At 39.9% G+C, this 22,190-nt stretch overlaps 2 protein-coding genes across 3 annotated transcripts in view; one reads left to right on the forward strand and one right to left on the reverse strand.

Annotated features, from left to right (window-relative positions):
- The first annotated feature begins 31 nt into the window (after window positions 1-31).
- LOC124138845 (BRCA1-associated ATM activator 1-like) lies at window positions 32-13,061 on the forward strand. The gene is made up of 10 exons (XM_046505733.2): window positions 32-254; window positions 528-797; window positions 4,967-5,363; window positions 6,962-7,075; window positions 7,726-7,909; window positions 9,466-9,622; window positions 10,338-10,420; window positions 11,090-11,279; window positions 11,794-11,966; window positions 12,293-13,061. The coding sequence occupies exons 1-10, from the start codon at window positions 62-64 to the stop codon at window positions 13,001-13,003; spliced, it is 2,472 nt and encodes an 823-aa protein (XP_046361689.2). The 5' UTR covers window positions 32-61; the 3' UTR covers window positions 13,004-13,061.
- A 706-nt stretch (window positions 13,062-13,767) lies between these two features.
- The window catches only part of LOC124138893 (WD repeat-containing protein 90-like), a 61,825-nt gene continuing 53,402 nt past the window's right edge, over window positions 13,768-22,190 (reverse strand). For both annotated transcript variants that reach the window (XM_048382699.1, XM_048382698.1), the window contains exons 35-43: window positions 21,922-22,121; window positions 21,505-21,594; window positions 20,938-21,057; window positions 19,855-20,089; window positions 18,861-18,991; window positions 17,560-17,733; window positions 16,965-17,087; window positions 15,939-16,023; window positions 13,768-15,033 (exon numbers count right to left, since the gene is read on the reverse strand). In XM_048382699.1, coding sequence (XP_048238656.1) covers window positions 14,879-15,033; window positions 15,939-16,023; window positions 16,965-17,087; window positions 17,560-17,733; window positions 18,861-18,991; window positions 19,855-20,089; window positions 20,938-21,057; window positions 21,505-21,594; window positions 21,922-22,121 — 1,313 coding nt within the window. In that variant the 3' untranslated portion in view covers window positions 13,768-14,878. The remainder of the gene's footprint in view (window positions 15,034-15,938; window positions 16,024-16,964; window positions 17,088-17,559; window positions 17,734-18,860; window positions 18,992-19,854; window positions 20,090-20,937; window positions 21,058-21,504; window positions 21,595-21,921; window positions 22,122-22,190) is intronic.

The following is a 22,190-nucleotide window of genomic DNA, read 5'->3' on the forward strand; positions in this document are numbered from 1 at the left end:
CCTCCCCAGTGCTGGACACCATCGTTACCCTCCAGTAACATGAGTAAAGGGAGCTCGGCAAATGGATAATTGCTGCGACGAGCTTGGCACCTGCTTTAAAAACGCAGAAGACGCGACATCCCAAGAAAACAGAATGAATGATAGTCAATTCGTAAAAAAATTGTCAGACGTCTTTGATTTTTTCTTAGATATACAGAAACCAATAGCTGACGATACATGCCTGCAAAGACTCCTGGATATCTTAAAGGAAAAATGTTAGAACTTCTTGGTCTTGTCATGCTTTTATGTAAAATTACAGATATAAACTTTCTGAGTTTGAATACCATGTAAATTTCATTTAATTATTGAAGAGAAGAAACGTTTTTAATTTGCTGTTGTCTTTCTTTGAAACAATCTCTGGATATTGTTAAGATAAATACTGTGTAAAAGTAAATGTATTAACATTTTAATGAGGGACTAACTATCTAGACTGAGCTAGATTTGAGCGAAATTGAAAACATACAGACATACATTTGTTTGTCATTCAGTTTCAGATACAGAGTGCAAAAGAGGAAGTCAGTTTATTAAAAAGGCATGTGAGAAAATTGACAATTTGGAGTCAAGCATTGTGACATTTGCTCTCCAGCTCGCAGGACAGGAAGCACAGAAAGAAGGTTTAATTGTTTCCCGGCATCTGTACGAAACTATCAGTAACAAAGGTCTATGGAAGGACATATCTATTGGAACATCCTACTTCGATAGCTTGAGCCAAGTAGCAGGGACCTCAAACGGTTGGACATGGCTGACAGAAGAGAAAGGTAGAAAAGTCATCATGTGTCAATTAAACACTGTTCATAACAGTTTTTAGTTTGTTAGATCAGTATGACATAGTCAGACAAAGCATTTATACAAATTATGTTATTTTATTGCAGTTTGCAGTCCTAGTAACTTGACAGAACTTGTGTAACTGGAGTGGTTTAGTGAATGTATCGGGCGCGGGTGGCCCAGTTGTCTAAGGCACCGAAATTCGCTTTGCAGACTTACATCCCTTGGGGACATGATCAGGGCGAACCAGGATTTGAAACCTATGATTGTGGGTTCAAATCCTGGTTCGCCCTGATCATGTTTCTAGGTTTGTAAGCATCATATCTGTGCTCGTGGGTTTCACCAAAGTGGTAAACATCTGGCACCTGCATCACTCACTTCAGGCTTTCCTCCAACATGCCCTTGACACGCTGTGATTGAACTGGAATACTGTGAAAAGCGGCATTAAACCCAACTCACTCACTAACTCACTAGTGAATGTATCATAAACAAGGTTCAGATATCATTTTTATCATGTATGGCAGTATCTATAAAGATTGATGACAGAAAGGAAGGCCCTGTGGACATAAATACACAAAGTTAAGATATGCAACAAATCTACACATACAAATATAACATTAGAATTATAACTTATCAACAAATATTAGAATCTTATAATTATATGATCACATGGTTACTATGATCCGTATTAATTTACTAGTTTGCTTAAAATATCAATGAAGACACCTAATGACATGGTCCATTAATAGAGGGTTTGTCATAAAGTAAACTATGTATAGTTACAGTGATGATAATGAAATTTATCCTTAGCACACTATTTGAGTGCATAACAACATGAATATGTACAATAAGATATAATAACCTTGTAATGTGTATGGCACTATGCCCAATGACATCACATACGTGATGTACTAGAATATAATTTGCCAAGATGACTCACCTGAACCTTAACATATAGAATACAAGATCCATAGGATCAACATGCCTCAAAGAAATTTTGTAGCATATCTACCTACCAGGTTTTTAAGCAAGTACCTATATTGTCATAATATATATGCACATGTGTCACCAAGAAGGTAAAGAAATTGTAATTTGCATGTGGTACCTCAGGAATCAAGAATGAGAATGTGGCACATTTCAGTTTAAACATGTTAAATATTTATGTAAATTGTAATGTAAAAAAAGAAAACAAACATTATGAAAATGAAACGAGAAATATGTTTTCACAACAATGACTTCCTGAAACATATGTTATTGTTTTCATGGAACATGGGGTATTACGTTGACACAATCATAGTGGTATACATGATACTGCTAACATTTATGTATCTGCTGTGGTAAAGTTAATAGTATGTTTTCATAATTAATCTTTTCAAAGTAATAGCTGCATTGTTGTAATATTATTTTATATTGAATTAGATCTGTGGAGTCATGCAGATCTTGTTAAAATTAAAACCCACAAGGTTGTGAGTGCGTTTGTTATTTTTAATCATGAACTGTACTTCTCCATGAGAGTTACCTCTCTAATAGTAATATGTTTGCTCCTGTAGCCTGACACATCAGCTATTCACACTGTCCCAAATTGCTAATAACTTGCTATACGGAAACTGGGTTAACGTTGCTGTAGGCATGTCTCCACCCCACTCGACAGGCAGACCCGCTACACGGAAATGGGTCAATGTTTCACTGCAGCAAAATGCTGTATGAGGAAATAGGTCTGACAGAGCTGGACTGGTACCCTGCCCTTTGCCTCGTAGCGGCTGCAAGCATTCAAGGGCAGGTAAACAAGTCTAGCACGGGGCATGTGGCCATCTTATGACTGTTGTCGAATAACACAAACATGTTTTGTGTAATAATTTATAGTCAGGAATGTTATCTTTTCATAATTATTTATGTACTTCATATGTATGATTATCGTTATACATATGTGAAAGAAAGATAAATTTCTTTCAAAATTTTGTTTACATCTTTCCAACTATTACTCATCCCCATGTAACTTTGTCAAACCAACAAATAAGGCAAATCAAACACTGTAACATACTACATCAGTATGGTAACATTCTTATGTATATACAATAACAATATCTATTTCTAATCAATCTCCTCATCATGTAAACTATCATTCATACATGCTCTGTGCAGAACTTTTAATTAGTTTAGAGGTATATCATGGTATATAGCTACATTATATGTACAGATTATATTTACTTACAGTAACAATAAGTTAAGTAACATCCACTAAGGGTGAAACGATACATCGGTGAGTTTTCATATGACGATGCCATACACTATACATGTTTTCTGTATCGATACAAGAAGATAGACTTGGTTATATATAGGTAAGGTTTCTGCCTGTATACTCTCCTTCCTCTCCCATCCCCCCCCCCCCCCCCCCCCCCCCCCTCCCTCTTCCCCCTACTCAAAGACATATATAATTAAATGGATTGAGCATATAAGAGGGGGATACAGGCTGAAATCTTTCTGAAATATATTACAGTACTTCCTACTCATTTAATGATTCCCCAACATTTTAGTCAGTCAAATATCGCAAGATGTGTTTCAGGTTCACTACTAAAAATAGCTGCTACGAACATGTGTGTACAGCTAGCTGTGCCTTTTGAACCTGCTTTGAAATATATATTGTCAAGAAGTTTCCATGTGATTTGACATAATTATGCATATCATGATACATATCATATCAGGACCCATGTTTTGTGATACGTATTGTATCTAGACCCATGTATTGTGATACGTATTGTAATCGTGACCTTGCTGTATTGTTTCACTCGTAACAGCCACATGAGATTTAATTAGCTATAATAAAATTACTTAATATTGTAAAGGATTTAAGCAAACATAGTTGTACTACATTTATTTGAATAAGATAGATGATGTGATTTATATTTACCACACATTGCATTATGCATACTATTAAAGAAAGCTAAGAAATAATCATGATAATACATTTGCACCTGAGTACATGGAGTAAAGCCTTTTAACACCAGAACAGTAAATAAGAACACAAAACTAACATTAACTAACCTCTGATCAATTGCAGTTATGTCCAGCGATGAAAAGACAACTTGTTCCAAGACAGACTCCAGTGAAAATGTGAATGTTAGCTGACCAGTCCCATGAGGCACCCTGTCACTGAATCTAAGGGGCTGGGGCGGGGGCTAGACAATATAGACCCAGAGAAATAATAGAGAAGGCAAGCGCAAAGTTGACTGTGCTATTGTAATAGTGATGCTGTTTAGATTTGGTGGTTGAGCTAGGACTAAGACTTAGGGATTCAAACAAAAGCTGACATTAAAATACACTTGATAATATATACATAATTACATACTCCTACACTTGCAAGGGGATGGTGCTTCTAAAGCATTATATCAGGAAGCTTTTGTTGGGGTCATTTTCAATAAACTTAAACAGACATGATATAACGGTTAGAAAATGGAGGTAGGTATTGTTTATAGAATCCCTTTGGATCATTGTGGCTATGACTTGACACGTTTCATCCATGCATTCGACTCGTCAGAGTGAACTGAATGTTGCAGTCATGCTGTGTATGTTGTAGTCCTATAACATCCCCATGAGGTCAGACAATTGTACCAGGCTACAGGATTTATAAGTGGCCATCAATTTATGAAACCTTGTGACTTTCAGTAATTATTTTGGGGGGTCCAAGGAATGAAAATGGGGACCCCACAGTAACCACTCTGAGAACATTAAATAGAGATTTAAAGTCTTACAATTATAATAGGGATTATTGGAATTTCCTCGAGTGAAGAAAATCTGACATAGACATTCTGAACATTGTTGTTTCTTGTGCTTCTGAATATGAAAGTTCCTACATGTAACATGCATACTAACAACTGAATTAGTCTTTCTGATTCAAATAGCCATGGTCTTTTGCACCCCGTTGGACTCCATGCTCAATTCCTATGCATATAGGAATCACTAGTTTGTATCTGGTAAGACCTTGAGACGGTCAACTATGACTGCATCTGATGTGAGGTCACACAATCTTTATCTCGTAGCCTAGTGTTAATACTTTCCAGCTTTGTAAGAATGATGATGTTAATTGTTTTCTGGTCATGTGATTGTGTATGCACATTGATTATCAATCTGAAGAATCCAAATATGTTCTGAAATTGTATTTCAGATTATGTAGAACAGGCAGTCCAGTCTTTACAAGAAGACACAAGTCTGTTTCTACACTCCTCAGCTAGGAAACTGATCACCATGTTATTAAAGGCACAGAATCAGTTAAAAATGGATGCAGAGGAAAGAAAACCAGGATGCCAAGTAGCAATATGCCACCTCCTGTCTGAAGACATTCACAGAGAGTTACGACAGGCAGCAGATTCACCAGACAGACCATTGACTTTGTACCTTGAGAACCTCCTGTCTATTCTGGTCTCCAGTGAAGGTCTATTACAAGAAATCTATGATGAGGAAGTTGTGCACAATATGCTGCGTATCTGCCTTGGAAGACGATCAGGATCTAGTTCTCTTTGTGGAGAGGCACTCATGAAATGCCTCTGTTTATGTCAGCAAAGGTATTATCTAGAATCTCACTTATAAATATTTTGCAGAGGTTTTTTACAAAAGTAACTGGCATATTATAGTGAAAATGAATTATTTAGAATATATGGGATGACAGACTGGATGGTGATCTTGTTTCCATAGTAACATGGTCAAGATTAACAAACTTCCAGATTAGTGACCCCTGTGTGTATTTGTAAGAGATGTCTAATATGGGAATTGTGTGGTCTCATTGGCACATTAGCTACTAAGTATGGACATATGATGGATGATACTATAATCATGTAAATCAGGAGGATTTGACTATCAATGGTTGTGGTGTTTCAGGACGGAGACCATCGAAAAGACCAACTCTTGTGATCAATCTGATTTGGTGTCATCATACCCAAACACTAGGCAAAAAAAAAAAGAGTGTGATTCAGGTTTCCCATGCGACCCTAGTCCCCAACCCCGTACCTTTTTTCCTCATTATCCTCAGGGGCGGTCGGGTAGCCTAGTGGTTAAAGCTTTTGCTAGTCACACCAAAGACCCAGGTTCGATTCCCAACATGGGTACAATGAGTGAAGCCCATTTCTGGTTTCCCCTGCCATTATATTGCTGGAAAATTGCTAAAAGCAGCGTAAAACCTCACTCGTTCACTCACTCACTCACTCACTCACTCACTCTTCTCGAGTTGCACTTTGAGCTTTATTTCAATCCCAGTACTGAGACACATACACTGGGTTGTTCTTGGACAGATCCACAGTGCCTCGTCTTTGCCAAAATATCCCATTAAGGGTTTGTGTCTTGTGTAATGACAATTTGTCACCTGGCTGATTGTGTGTCAATGTACCCCAGCAATGTGGATTGCTGTTCATGTTATCAACCACTGGTTGCATTACTCAGACTTGACTGTTTAGAAGATGCAGTTGGAATACTACAGACTGTTGCTTAAAACAATATTTACCCACTAGCCTTAGAAGTTACTTGGTCCTGATGTTTTTGATTGGAGGTTTCCAGGGCCTGTGCTTAAATGTGAGTCACATAACCGAAATAGATGAATATTTGAGTTAGTAGTTATTAGTTCATGTAACAGTCGCAGCCCGATCCCCACCTGATTATTCATGTTATTATAAATCAGTTATTAGATTAGATTGTTTCTTTTATTGATATAGACCATATTTATAGTCCAACCAAACATTCATGTGAATGTTATTGGAACTTGGGTTGAATTGTTTGATAGGCATTACTTAGAAGTTCATGGATGACAAAGTAGACACAATTTATGGACAACAACTTCTTTAACGTGTTTAATACTGTAAAGGCGACGTTTCGGAATAGATCCTTATACCGTTGTCAAGCAAGACAGTCTTGCTTGACAACGGTATAAGGATCTATACCGAAACGTCGCCTTTACAGTATTAAAGAAGTTGTTATCCATAAATTGTGTCTACTTTGGAACTTGGGTTGCTGAAGACCTAATCTAACCCGGTTCTTCACGGGTGTGGAACTTTATGTTAACAGACTCCTTGAACAGTTTGTTTCAAAAGAAAGAAAATATACAAATAAATTAACTCCTTTTGCACAAATTCGAAAATATAATAATCAGTTTATTGTGGCTTCTTTATTTCAGAGGAAATGACAGACTTGATGATTTCATGAAGAGGTTTTTAGATCACAGTATTGATGGCTTAAAGCAGGGAAATGTCTGCAAGTATCACAAGCTAGCTGTCAAAATCCACCAAAGGTACGGTGACATGAGATATGCTTCTCTGTCTTCTCTGTAGTGCATAGTATAGTCTGGTGAATAAAACAGACCATGTCTGAACCACTTGGGGTTTCCGGGTTAGAATTGGTCTGACGTAATCTATGATGGAATCTATAACTCATTCCAAGTCATAACACCTCAGTGGTGTGGATTGTTCATAAATATCAATCGCTGGATGGTCTGGTCCAGAGGAGGGATGGAGTAGCCCAGTGGTTCAGCGTTCGCTTGTCACCCCAAAGACCCGGGTTCGATTCCCCACAAGGGTACAAGGCCCATTTCTGGTGTACACGGCCGTGATATTGCTGGAATATTGCTAAAAGCGGTGTAAGACCATACTCACTCACTCTGGTCCTGAATAATTTTGACCTGACACTCTTATAAAGAGAGAACCGCCTTCGTGAACTAGTGGTAGAGCGTCAGCCCGGAGAGAGGAAGGTACACGGTTCGATCCCCGGCTGCGCCATACCAAAAGACGTTAAAAGATGGTACTTGTTGTTACCCTGTCTGATGCTCGGCATTAAGGGGCTATTTCCCAATTTCACTTCACCTTATAAAGAGGGAATATTGCTGAATGCTGTGTTGGTAGTTTCACGGAGCTGGCACGGTACATCTATATTCTGTGTTGGTAGTTTCAAGGAGCTGGCTGTGTGTGGTGAGCTGCAGGAGAAAGTGTTGTTGCCCTACAGCATCATGCTGGGGGAACCACCCCTGCCTGTGGACAGCAGCCTGCTCCAGGCATGTAGACAAGCCATGATGAACAAGGCAAAGTGTATACAGCTGCTCCTCCACACCACCGACTGTCTGCCACTGAAGGTAAACCCTGTTAAAACGTCTCATGTCATGTGGAACTAGCTATTTTAAACTGAAGGTCATCGTCAATACATTACAACTCTCCATCACCTCTGAATACATGCCGCCTAGGGCTGTAACAATTCACCCATACATGATATCATTGATACTTAGGTACACACGATACTAGAATCGCCAGTTTGTGAGATCACGATATGCTATAAATAGAAAAGGAACTAATGAAGTTACCTCCCATAATGGCAGAAGTAGTGGCCTCTGTAAGCTGAGGATGCGCTGACTGACTGTTAATTTAACAACCATCCCTTCATTTGGTTCTTGTGGTTTTCTTTGTTAAAATATTTGAGATAACAATCAGTCATTTCTTACTATTTGATGTGGTGTATTGTGATACCAGTAGTATCGTCAGTCCATATGATCTGCATCGTATCACAAGATACCAGGCGATACTCATCTTCCCGAGGCAAGGGAGTTAACTGACTCTAAAAGTCCAGTTTCCACCTTTGCCGAACTAGGCTGGAATTTCTGGGCTTGATCGGGGCGCCACCAGTGGCTATTACAAGTTATGTCCCTCATATTGACCAGTCAGATCCCACCTCTCATATCACTTGCATGTGCTTTAAACAAAATGGCGGCGCCGAGTGAAGATGATAGGATCGATAATCAAGATCTATATTGTAAAAAAAACGGGTCTTACTTCGAGAAGTGCGTCAAATCACGTGAGCACCTTGATTAAAAACATGAAAAGATTTGCAAAATATCTGTTGACGGTACACATGCTTTGTAAATCCTGCAATCAACCGAAATCTGCACGGCAGTTTACAACCGGATGTTGATTTCGTTGTGTGATTTTGATTGGACTATGCATAAACTTGTTAGTCCAGCCAAAATATAACTCCATAATTCCAACCTAGTTCGGCAAGGGTGGAAACTGGACTTTTATAGTAAGTTAACTCTCTTGCTTCGGTAAGATACTCTAATGCAACCAATATGTACTTTGTTTAACCAACAAAAAGAGCAAAGGCCTGGTTCCATTGAGAGGGAAGGCAGCACCTTGGACCAATGAGTGCTCAGCTTACATCGCACAATGTGAATAGTTCCTGCTTGACAACATTTGCAACATGTACCATAGCCTTGCCTGCTCTACACATTGCTTCAATGTAAGGCAGTGGGAGGTTTTGCACAATCTTCATGCAAGGAGTAGGGGGACTTCCACGAGACATAAACTGCCTCATACCATGTATGAAAGATAAACACACATCACTGTTGCACTGCATATGAACAGATGATGGAGGAATGCAGTGTATGAGTAGTAACAATGTCTGAATGTTTTGAATGTTAAAATTTGGGCCGTAGAACTAGGTGGCAATCTTGATGACCCTCGGGAACAGCTTTGACTATTGCACCATAAAAAGTCTAGATTTCTGAGTTTGAAGTTTGAGTTTTGCAGCACACTTTCGTTTTCATATTCATTATGAATAAAATAGTTTTGCTATAACTTAGAGTTGCTGTGTAAGGAGGAGCCCTACCAGATTTGACTATCAATGGTTGTGGTGTTCCAGGACGGAGACCTGCAGATGATGCTGCAGTTACTGGAGCTGACACATCTGAGAGTGGATGTGCCTGTGGCAGATCATCTGTCCAATGACATCAGACAGAATGTTGTGGATAACAAACGTCTGCAGCTCAGTCTACTGGACAAAATCCACTGCAATATTGGTAAGTTATAGAACTGTGTAGAATCAATCAATCAGACTCCTGGTGGGACTGCCTCTGTAGTGTAGTGTGTCTGCCACATTGGTGGTTCGATCCCCGGATGTTTCACACCTAAGGACGTTAAATAATGGTTCTTGTTATTACCCTGCCTGGTACTCAGCAGTAAGGGGGTTAAGCAAGAACTGCTCAGCTCGGAGTGGGGTTTCCATGTGACATTACAGCATGGTATCTCAGCGGGCTAGCATTATAAAATCGGCATTAGTGCGGACTAGTACAAGCGGAGCTACATGCAAAACATCATTATATCAGTAAAATGTTCTTGAATGCAGTGTGAGTATGTGGAGATCCTTTTAGAGCCCCATGATGATTCCGGGGTCAGAATTGGTCCCTAGGAACCTATGCTTGTCGTAAGATGAAACTAAATAGATTGAGTGGTCAGCCTCATTGACTTGGTTGGTTGTGTTATTGTATCCTGATGGCTTAGTGGATTGTTGCTCATAATAACATTTACTGGATTGCCTGGTCCAGATTCGTGTATTTATTGGCAAGATGTCATATAGCTGGAATATTGATGAGTGCTGCATTAGCGCAACAAACAAATACAACAAAATGAGAGATATTTTAGAAGTAGGGTGATTAAGCTGGTTGATTTAGTCTGGTTTCTGGTTAATCTGTAGGTATCAGTGATAACCTCTGAATCAATTTCTCACCTAACCAGGAAGCTCTGTTCCTGTTGCCATAATAACTAAAGCCCTTGATGTCATCATGGAGATTGCAAGTGGAACATTCACTGACAACACGGTAAGAACATTGTATCTCAGGGTTCATCTAGTCTGTGAAAACTGGGAGGATTCATGACTAACTGCATATTTTTAGGACAATCATGAGCACAATTTTGAGTCATATGCATGCTAAACTTTAAGTCTATAACAAAAAATAACTTCAGGAGTTAAATCATACAACTAATTCATCTTTGCCTTTGAAGGTTGTAGACTATACCACTGTAGTAGCTATAACCAACCAGTGTAGCCATGAAGTGTATTACTACTGAGTCTCAGGACGAGATGTGAAACATGTGTTCCATAACATTCACAAGTACAGATTGCCGTTAACTCGTACAAGGACATATTTCTAATGAACACGGACATGTTACATGCACTATAGCAGTGGGTGTTGGGGATGGTGAGAACCGAGCCACACCACACCACACTATTAATATGATTACTGGTAACAGGAAAAGGTGTCACAACAAGATGACACCATTAAGATGTGCACAGATTACTGAATCTATTGGCTAATACCAGTAGTTTTTTTAAGAGAGAGAATAGTGTACAGGGAAGAGCTTTTACGCAATGAATTAGATTCCATAATATAGATATGATTAATTAAAATATTTGGAATTATCAGATTGAAATGTATTGGTTGCCAACTGTTAAATCAGTCATCACATCTTGCAAGTTGGTGTTTCAGTTACAACAAAACGGCTTCGACTGTGTATTGTCTCTACTGAGGTTATTGGCAACTGCACCAAATGGAAGTGAACACCTGACCAGTTATTTCCCCTTAGTTGTGCGTCAGCTGGACAGGCATCTTGTGAGCACTCAGTGGGAGAACAGAGACACTGCTGTTGAAGCCGTTATCAAACTTGCCAGCCTACACAGTAAGTAGACATCACTTTGACACTTCTATAGGACATGACCATAAGGGAGTGAGTGGATGTTTTCACTGTTGTAAACAATATTCCCGCTAAATCACAACAGCCTGTAACACGGGCCTTTTTTCTAAATATCATTCCATGCCGCCAGGATACAAGGACCCACAAACATTCATGTCTGACACTGGAAGCACCCAATCCTTGTTTTAGGTTTTTAGATAGCATAGGGTTCTAAGAATCTTATCTGACACAGTCCCCACAAGGATATGACGAAAAAGATTCTTGCTGGTCAGATTGACCTGAAAATTGGTCATTCCTGATCTGATCTGAAAGCCATATATATCCTCAGCTTGTCATATGAAAAGCAATATTTAGATTCAATTTAACAGAAACTGCTTGTGTCAGACTGACTGTGGTCAATGTTAACATAACTGTGACAGGTATATTGATCAATTTAGACATGGTAGTTAATTTCTGTATAGTTTCTGCACTATATTCAACATTGTATTCAATAACACAGATATTCCTGCTGCTGGGGCTCTTCTGTCATCCAGCCACATCTTGGGGTCGGCCTGGCAGTGTGTGTCAGACAGCGACAGCTACGTCCGAGCCAGCGCCATCAGGCTTATTGCCACAGTTGTCATGGCGCCTCAGCTCTGTGATGCCTTCTTGTCTCAGCTCAAACAAACAGAGGTGAACAACGTTTCTTGTTAAACTATGGCTGAAAATCATAAAATATGCTTTCATGTTGTGTATTATGCTGATGGACCTCTGTTGGGAGACCAATAAGTAATTTGAAAAGACAAACCATTCTAGTAGTTGGCCCATCGGGTGTACAGGTTCCTGGGGTATCCCACTCAGAGGAGGCTGCATCTTCAACCAATTGCTCCTCAAGAAGTATCACCCTCAGATGCTGATGTTACTCAACTTGGTCAAACTCAAGGTAGACATGTTAGCATGTATCATTTATTGTCAACCTTTTTCTTTTGTTTCAATCATCAGAAATCCTTTTGTTGCAGGCGGACATTGTTCACAAGTTAACGGAGATCATAAAGACAGACAGTGAAGCCTTCCCCCGCAGGGCTGCTGTTTCAAGCCTACAAGCCATTCACTCTAGCAGAGGTATACCTGAACCAGTTGTCAGGGAAATATTCTCATCTATGGTCCAAGCAATGGCAGACTTTGACTGGGAAGTGAAGGCAAATACTCTAGATTTCTGGCAATGTGTCTGTGATCAGAAGATAAAGAGTCTTCCTTCAGATGTTCCTGATTATGTTGTCAATCTTTTACCAAGTGGCACAAAGAGAAAGCTTGATAATGGCAGCACATTGACACATGATCTCTTTGTGCTGAGTCAGACAGGTTTTTGTGAAGCCATCATGTCAGGTACTGAGGACTATGACAACCATGTTCAGGAAAAATCTTACAAAATACTGAAGAATCTTAAAGGAAAAATCAATGATGATGTTGATGAAAATAAGCTCAAGAAATTGAAAGTTGAAAATGGTGATGAAACCAATGGCAGCCATCCTGTTAATTCTGAACCAGAATTAAGTACAGCTAGGCTGACAACTGTTCTTCAACTCTTAAGAGACACTGACATTGAACTAAAGTTGTCTGTATTGTCGGGCAGTGCTGATGAGTACAGCAAAAACCCTCTTGCTCTTCTGGAGGACATTTTGTCTGAAGACAAGGACATTGAAGATGACAAATTTGTTGACTGTTACTGAAGCAAAAACTGTAAATAGTTTTGTTATTTGTAAATAACATTTTCTCTAATTTTAGGAATCAATACTTAATGTTATTTCTCCACCCTTATTAAGAAATGCACAGTCTAGTGAGGATGTAGCTCGGTCAGTTAGCTTGTCAGGCAGACAAGCCGAAGGTTTGAGTTTGTTTGTTGTTTAACGCCGCACTCAGCAATATTCCAGCTATATGACAGCGGTCTGTAAATAATCTAGTCTGGACCAGACAATCTAGTGATTGACATCATGAGCGTTGATCCACGCAATTGGGATGCGATGACATGCATCAACCAAGTCAGCGAGCCTGACCACCCAATCTCGTTAGCCACCTCCTATGACAAGCATAATCGCCTTTTACATCAAGCAAGGGTTGCTGAAGACCTATTCCAACCCGGATCCGAAGTTTTGAGACCCATCTGATTGTCTTTTGTATGAGGTCAAGTGTCACTGATACAAACATTCTCATAAGAAATTGTGCTGCTAAATTCTATAGTGCTTCCCACATATACAATCTATCTGGTCCACACAGTCAGCTATATTGCAAAAACATGAAGGAATTCTGGAAGCAGTCCAGCAGAGAGAAAAAGTGAAAACAGGTTGAAAGTGCAAGTGTCATCCCTCATCTCTGAGTACTCTACGTGTTCACCCATTGTGACCATTACATCCCCTGTTACTTGCCAAACTGACAGACATGGATCATGAACTTCAACATTTTTATATAACTGAAGCTGCAACAAAAGAATAAAAGATAAAGTAGGTATTGTATTTATTAAGCTAAAACAGATTTCACATGCTAACAGCAGATAAGTATAAAACGAAGTACATGTCCGATATACATACATAACAGCTGAAACATAAACTGCAGTATGTTACAATAAGTTATCTGCATCAACTTTGTACAACAGTATGAAATAGATTGGACCAGGAGTCATATCTACTTCATGCATATTTTTATTTTTAAAACCAATTCTTGGTACCGTCATCAATACTCTATTGGTTTGTATCCACTAGTTAACTTGTATACCGGTACACCAACATAAACTGTTAATACATACAGCCGCTTTGCCGTGTAGTCACTATTTTAAATCTACAAATCAACCACAGCCTGGTTCCAGTGAGAGGGAAACAATCTAGTGCTCTGATTACATCAATAATGTTTCTCATTCAACATGTGCCATAGCCTTGTGGAAATCTACTCAACACTTCCTATTAGACTTCAGTGTGTTACACACGGCCTCATTTCATTAGCTAACTAAAATAGACGCATAACTATTACACTGAATATTGTAACCTGTGAAGTACTGACGATGCTAAGTACATTATCTAACTTAATACTTTCATACATGTTTCTAATGTGGAAGATCTATTTCAGTCGTGTCTACCAGATTACAAACTCCCTAATTAAACAATTGTGTGTCCTCTCACAATATTACTACGCATTCAAGTGTATGGTGAGAAAACTATATGGAAAAGGCACACAAGGATAACTGATTATGACAGTTTGTTATATTCAGTATTTTTTAGCACTGTGGAATGATAAACATGTGTATGCATTGGACGGAATTGTACACATGTGAGTTGCACACTAACTGGGTTGTCAAGGTGGTATTGTCTTTTCACACATTCATCTTTAAGAATGATTTCCCACATACACATCTTATGTTTTTCTTGTGAAGAGCCTGATGCAGAATCATGTGGAGAGATGTTCCTGATGATGGTTGTTCTGGAAGAGCTCAAATTTCCAAATGTGGCTTGGGAATAGAATCCTGTGTAAAGACCGATGCTCTTCTGGATGGAAAACCATTGCTCTTGTGAAAAGATCCAGCATTCTTAGGGATGGAAAGAACATGCTCTCTTATATTACACAGTGACCTCCCACACAAAGATCTCTGAGTATGCTGACGTCAGTAGGTGCTTGCCATCATGGGAAAATTTAGCGATGTTGACCGAGTCATTGTGGCCGATGAAATCCTGAAAACTGCCTTCGTAATAGTCCATCAGCTTCAAGAGACGCTCTGACAAAGAAAATGTTAATAGAACCGTAACAGCATGCAATAAAGAGAAGGAATTAATAGACCCTTTCAATAAGTATAGACTCTCATTTATTTGATGAATCATATTTCCGATACCACCTAACCACTTTGCTTTTACCTATGCATATAACTCGTTCTTCTTGTCTAGGACTCAAGGAATATATAATGTATACTCATATTATTCATTCCTTCTCAAAACTATTTCCCTTAGGTTCTTGCATAATGCACTGAAAGGCACACTCTTTTTAGGGTGTTTATTACATTTTGTTTTTCTGTGAAAAAGAGATATTTGCAGAAAGGTCTGCTTTCCAATGACTGGTTTATCTATATTGAAACACTACATTTAAGCTTCTGGCATAAAACTCAGACAACACTGGGATGGTGATAAAAGAAATAATGCAAAGTAAGAAAAACAAGGAAAGGGGTCTAGTTGCTCCAGATTAGGGTCGCTTGGAAACTGGAAACAAATGTTAGATTTGGCCTAAGAGTTTTACAATGTAGTGGCTGTGTCAAGAGATAATTGCAAAGTTTTGGGATTCTGACCTCGTATATTTAAATCAGTGATCTGAAAGACTGATTTATTCATAAAGCATTTATTAATCATTAATCTTTTATTAACTCCATTACAATTTTTAGTTGAGATTTATTATTTACAATTATTGGCAAACAGTGAAGTTGACATTCAGCACAATTCCTAGTACCCTTTCTATGTGAGGCGATTAAAAACCCTTTAGTGCTCGAAGGTAGCTTGGGTTGTATACTCCCCAGGGAGTTGAGAATGATAACAGGCATGCATATGGATCCACTGGTTGGGGAACCAATAAACAGCATTTGAGCAGATACTAGTACCTGGATAAGGGCAGTATATAATATGATAATAATAATACCATTGGTTCCAACTGCAATGAGGGAAGAGTCGGCTGCCAGATCCAGACAGTTGGCCCAGTGTGTCAGAGCTGTGGTCCTCACAACCTGCACCAGAGAAGAACACAATCCATGTTGAACACAGAACAAGCATAACCAGTGAAGGAATACGGTTAAACCACTGTCAGCACTATTCCAGCCATAATTGGCCTCATATATAGGGATGCTAATGGATATGAGGATCTATCTAATTTTGGAGTAAAAGGCAATCTTCACTTGATTTCAAAGTTTGTTTGTTTGTTGTTTACCGCCACACTCAGCAATATTCCAGCTATATGATGGCGGTCTGTGAATAATCGAGTCTGGACAAGACAATCTAGTGATTGACATCATGCACATCGATCCACACAATTGGGATACGATGACATGTATCAACCAATTCAGTGAGCCTGACCACCCAATCCCATTAGTCGCCCCTTACGACAAGCATAGTCACCTTTAACGGCAAACATGGGTTGCTAACCGACCTATTCCACCCCTTCACAGGTTTTGATTTCAAAGAATGTTACTGATGTCGTATCATTGCACATTCTCAGAAGCCTTAAGCCTATTATAGATGTGGATTTCAAAGTTAGATTTAAGAAAATGAACCACTGCCTCAATGAACTTTGAGTGTATTTACCAGAATACAAATGTCGGTTACACGTAACATACAAGCTACAGGTTAGCTAAGTTACGATGTCTCACAATGTAAATTATCTGCATCCATTAACATTTGTATGTGAATAGGAAGCTATATTTTAAAAGGAAACAAACCAAGATCTTCAGTGTTCTGAGACAACAGTTAAACTATCTGGCTTCTCCACCACTCCATCACTGTAGATGCCTCATGTGTTTGGATACTACAGTAAAAGATGGCCATAATGAACACCAAGGGACTAGTTCCTGTAGGTTTTATACACTCAGTTGTTCATTATAACCATGTTCTACAGTATATGTACCTTGGATGCTAGGACAATCTAATGTTGAGCTGCTTTCTTCACCCCTACCTTTCTCTGAGACAAGCTGTAGAACTGGAGATGTTTGTGCATGCCGTAGCCAGTGTACACAATGAGGTCGGTCTCCTCCGGCGAGAACCTGGCTATACTGGGAGGCAGGAGGCTGAACTGGGCCTGGAAGAAGAAGGACTTTACAGGAGACAGCACTTTCCATATATGAACTGAAGAGTATATTCTTATGCCACCGCCCAACTTCCCCACCACCCAACTGAACAGATATGCCAACTGTGTTGCTAAACATAAGCAAACATGATAAGACAATTCCACTGGAAAAGAATTACATTGAGGCAAATCATGAAACACCTGCACATGCAACGCACAAGAACTTATCGAGCAAAGGTGTACAAGAAAGGGACCCAGAGCAAGTTTCTCCCATGTATCCTCCAAAAAGGGTGTGACTGTCTATTATACACCAGATAATAAGCGATGGGCACAATGCAGTAATAAATTTAGACAATCATTTTTTTAATCATTATTCTAAAAAGATATTTTATTTTTTCTCTTCTGCCTACTTTTTTTCTCAGTAATTAATTTGGTCTTGCCTATTTTGAAATAATTAAATGCCCCAAACTGTGAGCCTACCAACCTTATCCTCCTTGTCTATGATGGAACCATCAGGAGCAAATGCTGGAGCAGGGAACGTCATCCAGTCAACCAGTTCACAGAAATCTTTTGACCAATCAGCTGACCAGACACTGACACGTCTGTCAGCACTTGTAGCCAGCCACAGTAGCGGTGCCGTGATGCCAACATCCTGGTCCTGTGGAGAAGGTTACAGCATATATGTACACAGACACATGGTAATGAAACCCACCAAACGATGTGAAAACCAACCATTTATTATGCTCTGGGACTTTGCTGGACAGAATATGTGTTCAGTCACTGCTTCATGACATACAAGTGTTTTCTCTGACAGAAGAAGCCGAACAATTTTGTTTTACACAAAACATTTTATCTGAGCAATGTCCAGCAAAAAATATTTCTTCCTCAAAACCTGAGGCAAAGTGATAGTTTTCCCAAATTTTTCTTTGAGCACCTCCTCTATTTCACAACTTGCCACCTACCAAATAATTCAATTCACTTAACCATATTTAGAGCTTTGGATAACCATTTATTTCTTGTCCACCAATGGGGTAATTTCATTGCCAATTGAAACAGAATATCTTTGCTGCTGTACAAGGGACAGAAATTATCTACTTATGATATGAACATTAGTAAGGCGGCAACTGCACAAAACATATATTCAGCCACTGTTTTGATGTTATCTGGCTCTACAAGAATGATTTTATTGAATGCGAACATGTAGCAGTGGTGAGATCTAAACTGAAATGTTGCAGTACTCTGGCAATCAGAGAATAGTAAATTTAACCTCCTTTGTTCGGTTAATGACACCAACTAAGCTTCACTAGCAATGACAGACATGGCCAATAGTCTGTTAGTCCCAGGCTAGTGAACTGCCAATTCATGTTCTGCTGATAATAAAGTTCAGCTGATGAGGCCTAATGATGAGGCCTATTGAGGAGGGTTGGTTAGATCTTCACGCCTATAGGTATAATATCAGAGTAAAAGATATGACTTTAACGAGATTGGCTTGACTAGCATATTTTATTGGATTTTGGCAATGCATTTCACATCATAAATGAGTTTTAAATCCCTCAACATGGCCTAAGTCAGAAATGAAGTACAAACAAGTATTTTAGCCAAACTGAAAGCCAGGGGTATGAAACTGGCACTAGCCCGCAAGGTCAAGTCAGATAATCTAAGGTTTAAGGTATATTGAGGGTAAGTACAAGTTCAGGTAGTTTTAGTAGGCATCCTTATATGTTATAACTATTCAAGACAGTAAATTTTTCAGGTTAATATCTAAGGCTGAGAGTGATAACCTACCTGCTTGAAGGTGACATCAATGTTGGTGATGGGTGTGCCGTTGTGGTCGGTGATGACTCGCACAGTCATCCCTGTTGTAGGGCTGCTCACAGCTATCAGGCCGTCACTGCCGCCAGAGATGATCATACGACCTGAAGTGTTCAAGGCAAGTGTTGTACACACATTTTAAAACTACAGTATCTTTGGACCACAAAATAACAATTCAAAAGCTTCAATTCATATTTATTACAAAGATGCATTGCATCAAACATTCAGACTCATTTTCTGCAAAGTACCATTTTCAGCTTACAAATATTTATGTATTGATTGGAGTTATAATGTCTTATTCAACATGTATGCTGAAATGTTTTGAAATAAAGTTTTTATTACATTACGAACTAAGGGGTGAAAAATAAGATACAGTCCCCACAAGTGGCAATTTTTAGGGAAGTAAGTTGACGTCAAACGTCTTTCTTTATGAAGTCACAGCACAATTGTATCCTAACACCCATAAGGTCCCTTTTCTCCTGGGGGGTCGCAAATACCGGATAATCAAAGATGTGGGCAACCAAATCACATGTTATCACTACAAGTGGACCCATGAAGATCCGGGGTAGAATAGGTCTTCAGCAACCCTTGCTTGCCATAAAAGGCGACTATGCTTGTCGTAAGCGGCGACTAACAGGATCAGGTGGTCAGGCTCGCTAACTTGGTTGATGCATGTCATCGTATCCCAATTGTGTGCATGATACTCTGTATGTCGGTCACTGGATTGTCTGGTCAAGATTTGATTATTTACAGACCGCGGTCATACAGCTGGAATATTGCCAAATGTGGCCTCAAACAACAAACAACATGAACAACAACACTACAAAAGGCAAACTCTACTGACTAACAATAGGAAAGGTTTCTAAATCTGCAACAAAGAAACCTGATAGTCAGTTTTACTACGCTGAAAAGATAGAGAGACAATGAACATTTTGTTGCAGCCATGAGATGCCCTATCCCCACCTACCATCTGAAGAGAAGGAGATGGCTGTGACAGTCACTGCATGTGGGTGCATCTTGAGCACCATCTCCACCTTGTTGACGTCGTACATCCTCACTGTGCCATCACTGTAGCCAGCCACAATGTAGGGGATGGCATGCTCACCTACTTTTGAGTGGGACATGACGTTGGGGTCAGATGGCGTCAAGATGGACATGGTCAGTTGTTGTTTGTTGGGAGCAAATGCCAGGCATGTGCAGGACTGAAGATGAAAGAAAACTGTCTGTTAGGACAGTTACCTGTGAAGACCCGGGTTAGAATAGGTCTTCAGCAACACATACTTGTCTTAAGAGGCGACTAACGGGATTAGGTGGTCAGGCTCGCTGACTTGGTTGAAGCATGTCATCATATCCAAAATTGCATAGATCGATGCTCATGATGTCAATCACTGAATTCTCTAGATCCAGACTTGATTATTTACAGACCACCGTCATATAGCTGGAATATTGCTGAGTGCGGCGTTACACAACAAACAAACAACAATGTTAGGACAGTGAGTTAATGTGTTCGGATGGGAAAGTAATACAAAATCTTTTGTTGCCACAATGGCTTGTGGTTAGAACATGTTCTGCCCCTGGAGAACATAAGTGAGTCAGCATGCATGGGCATAATTTGATGCTGTTTTTATCAATATTATGGCCACATGGTGACAGGAAACCCCAGGAATAGGATTAACACGATGGTCCCATTTTTTTTAATCAAATGACAAACCAACACCTTACCACTACCAACCTTACCACCTTACCCAACTGTCCCTGATAAATTTGATCCCACACTTACTTATATATTTTGTCTTGTCATTCAAAAAATATTAAATATTATTTGTAAATATTGATTAAATGTTTTTTAAATTTACTGTTAGATTGAAGCTAGGCTGGTAGCCTTCTACCATCCTCTCGCCCTCTGCCATAAAGAGCTACTCCACCCACCAGGCCACCCATATCGAGGGCAGAGATGCCTGACTGACAGGTGTCATGGGTAAACATTCAAACATGGTTTGCTTTCAACTGGCTGAGAACAAAACATCAATGCTTCAGATACTCTGCTCACCTGCTCCATAACCTGGAACTGTAGAACCTGTTCCCGGTCGGTGACAGACCACACTCGAACACTGCCATCATCAGCACATGATGCCAATAGGTTGCCCTCTGTCACAGCCAGACAGTTCACCTGGAACACAGGCACAGTTGTGCAATAACGCACATGCTTGCATGGCAGAATATCTTGGACCCCACAATAAATTTGTCGCACAACAAACTGTCTTCCTGCATCACTAAGCAGCTACCCACGTCACTAAAGCAGCTATCCACGTCACTAAGCAGCTATCCACATCACCAAGCAGCTATCCACATCACCAAGCAGCTACCCACGTCACTAAGCAGCTACCCACGTCACCAAGCAGCTACCCATGTCACTAAGCAGCTACCCACATCACTAAGCAGCTACCCACATCACTAAACAGCTACCCACGTCACTAAGCAGCTACCCACATCACTAAGCAGCTACCCACGTCACTGAGCAGCTAAGCAGCTACCCACATCACTAAGCAGCTATCCACATAACTAAGCAGCTACTCACATCATTAAGCAGATACCACATCATTAAGCAGATACTCACCTTGTTCATGTGCCCAGACACAAGCCTGATACTGGTCCTCTCTGACCAGTTGATGTACCACAGAGTGCCTGCCCCTGTCCCTACAATACCCTGAAAACACACACAGCTTGTATACACTCAGACTAAACAATATCATCTAAATGGTAAACGTGACACAGGTTGTTTACCAGTTCGCTGAAACCACAAGCATCAGTATGGTGTTGCTAGACCACTCTCAGTGAACTTTTATATTCAAACCCATGTTCTTGGCACAGTTTTGCCTTTCAAAGTTTAGTTTATAACAATGCTATTACATGAGCTCAAAATCAACATGTCCACTCCAAAAGGTATGCAAGCTTACAGACAGTTTAGTAGCCAGACATTTTAGTAATATGCACTATTTGTTTCACATACTGCTGCTAGAAATGTTTGTCTCACCATGTCCAGATTGTCATCGAACGCTGTGCATGTGATGGGTCCGTCCAGTGTCATCTCGTCCTCCATGGTGAGTCCCCCTGACCTCACCCCGGTACTCTCCCCAGGAAGCCTCATCTCACCCACCCCTACAACTGACCACAGGCGGACGTTGCGACCGACACTGGCCGTCAACAGTCGACCACCTCGACTGATCAGCAAACCTACAACGAGAGGAAACATTTCCCACATGGAAATGATCAAAACTGACTAGGTGTACCAGGAAAATGATG

Source organism: Haliotis rufescens, unplaced genomic scaffold, assembly GCF_023055435.1.
Source record: "Haliotis rufescens isolate VD_foot unplaced genomic scaffold, xgHalRufe1.0.p SCAF_40, whole genome shotgun sequence".
Classification (NCBI taxonomy): domain Eukaryota; kingdom Metazoa; phylum Mollusca; class Gastropoda; order Lepetellida; family Haliotidae; genus Haliotis; species Haliotis rufescens.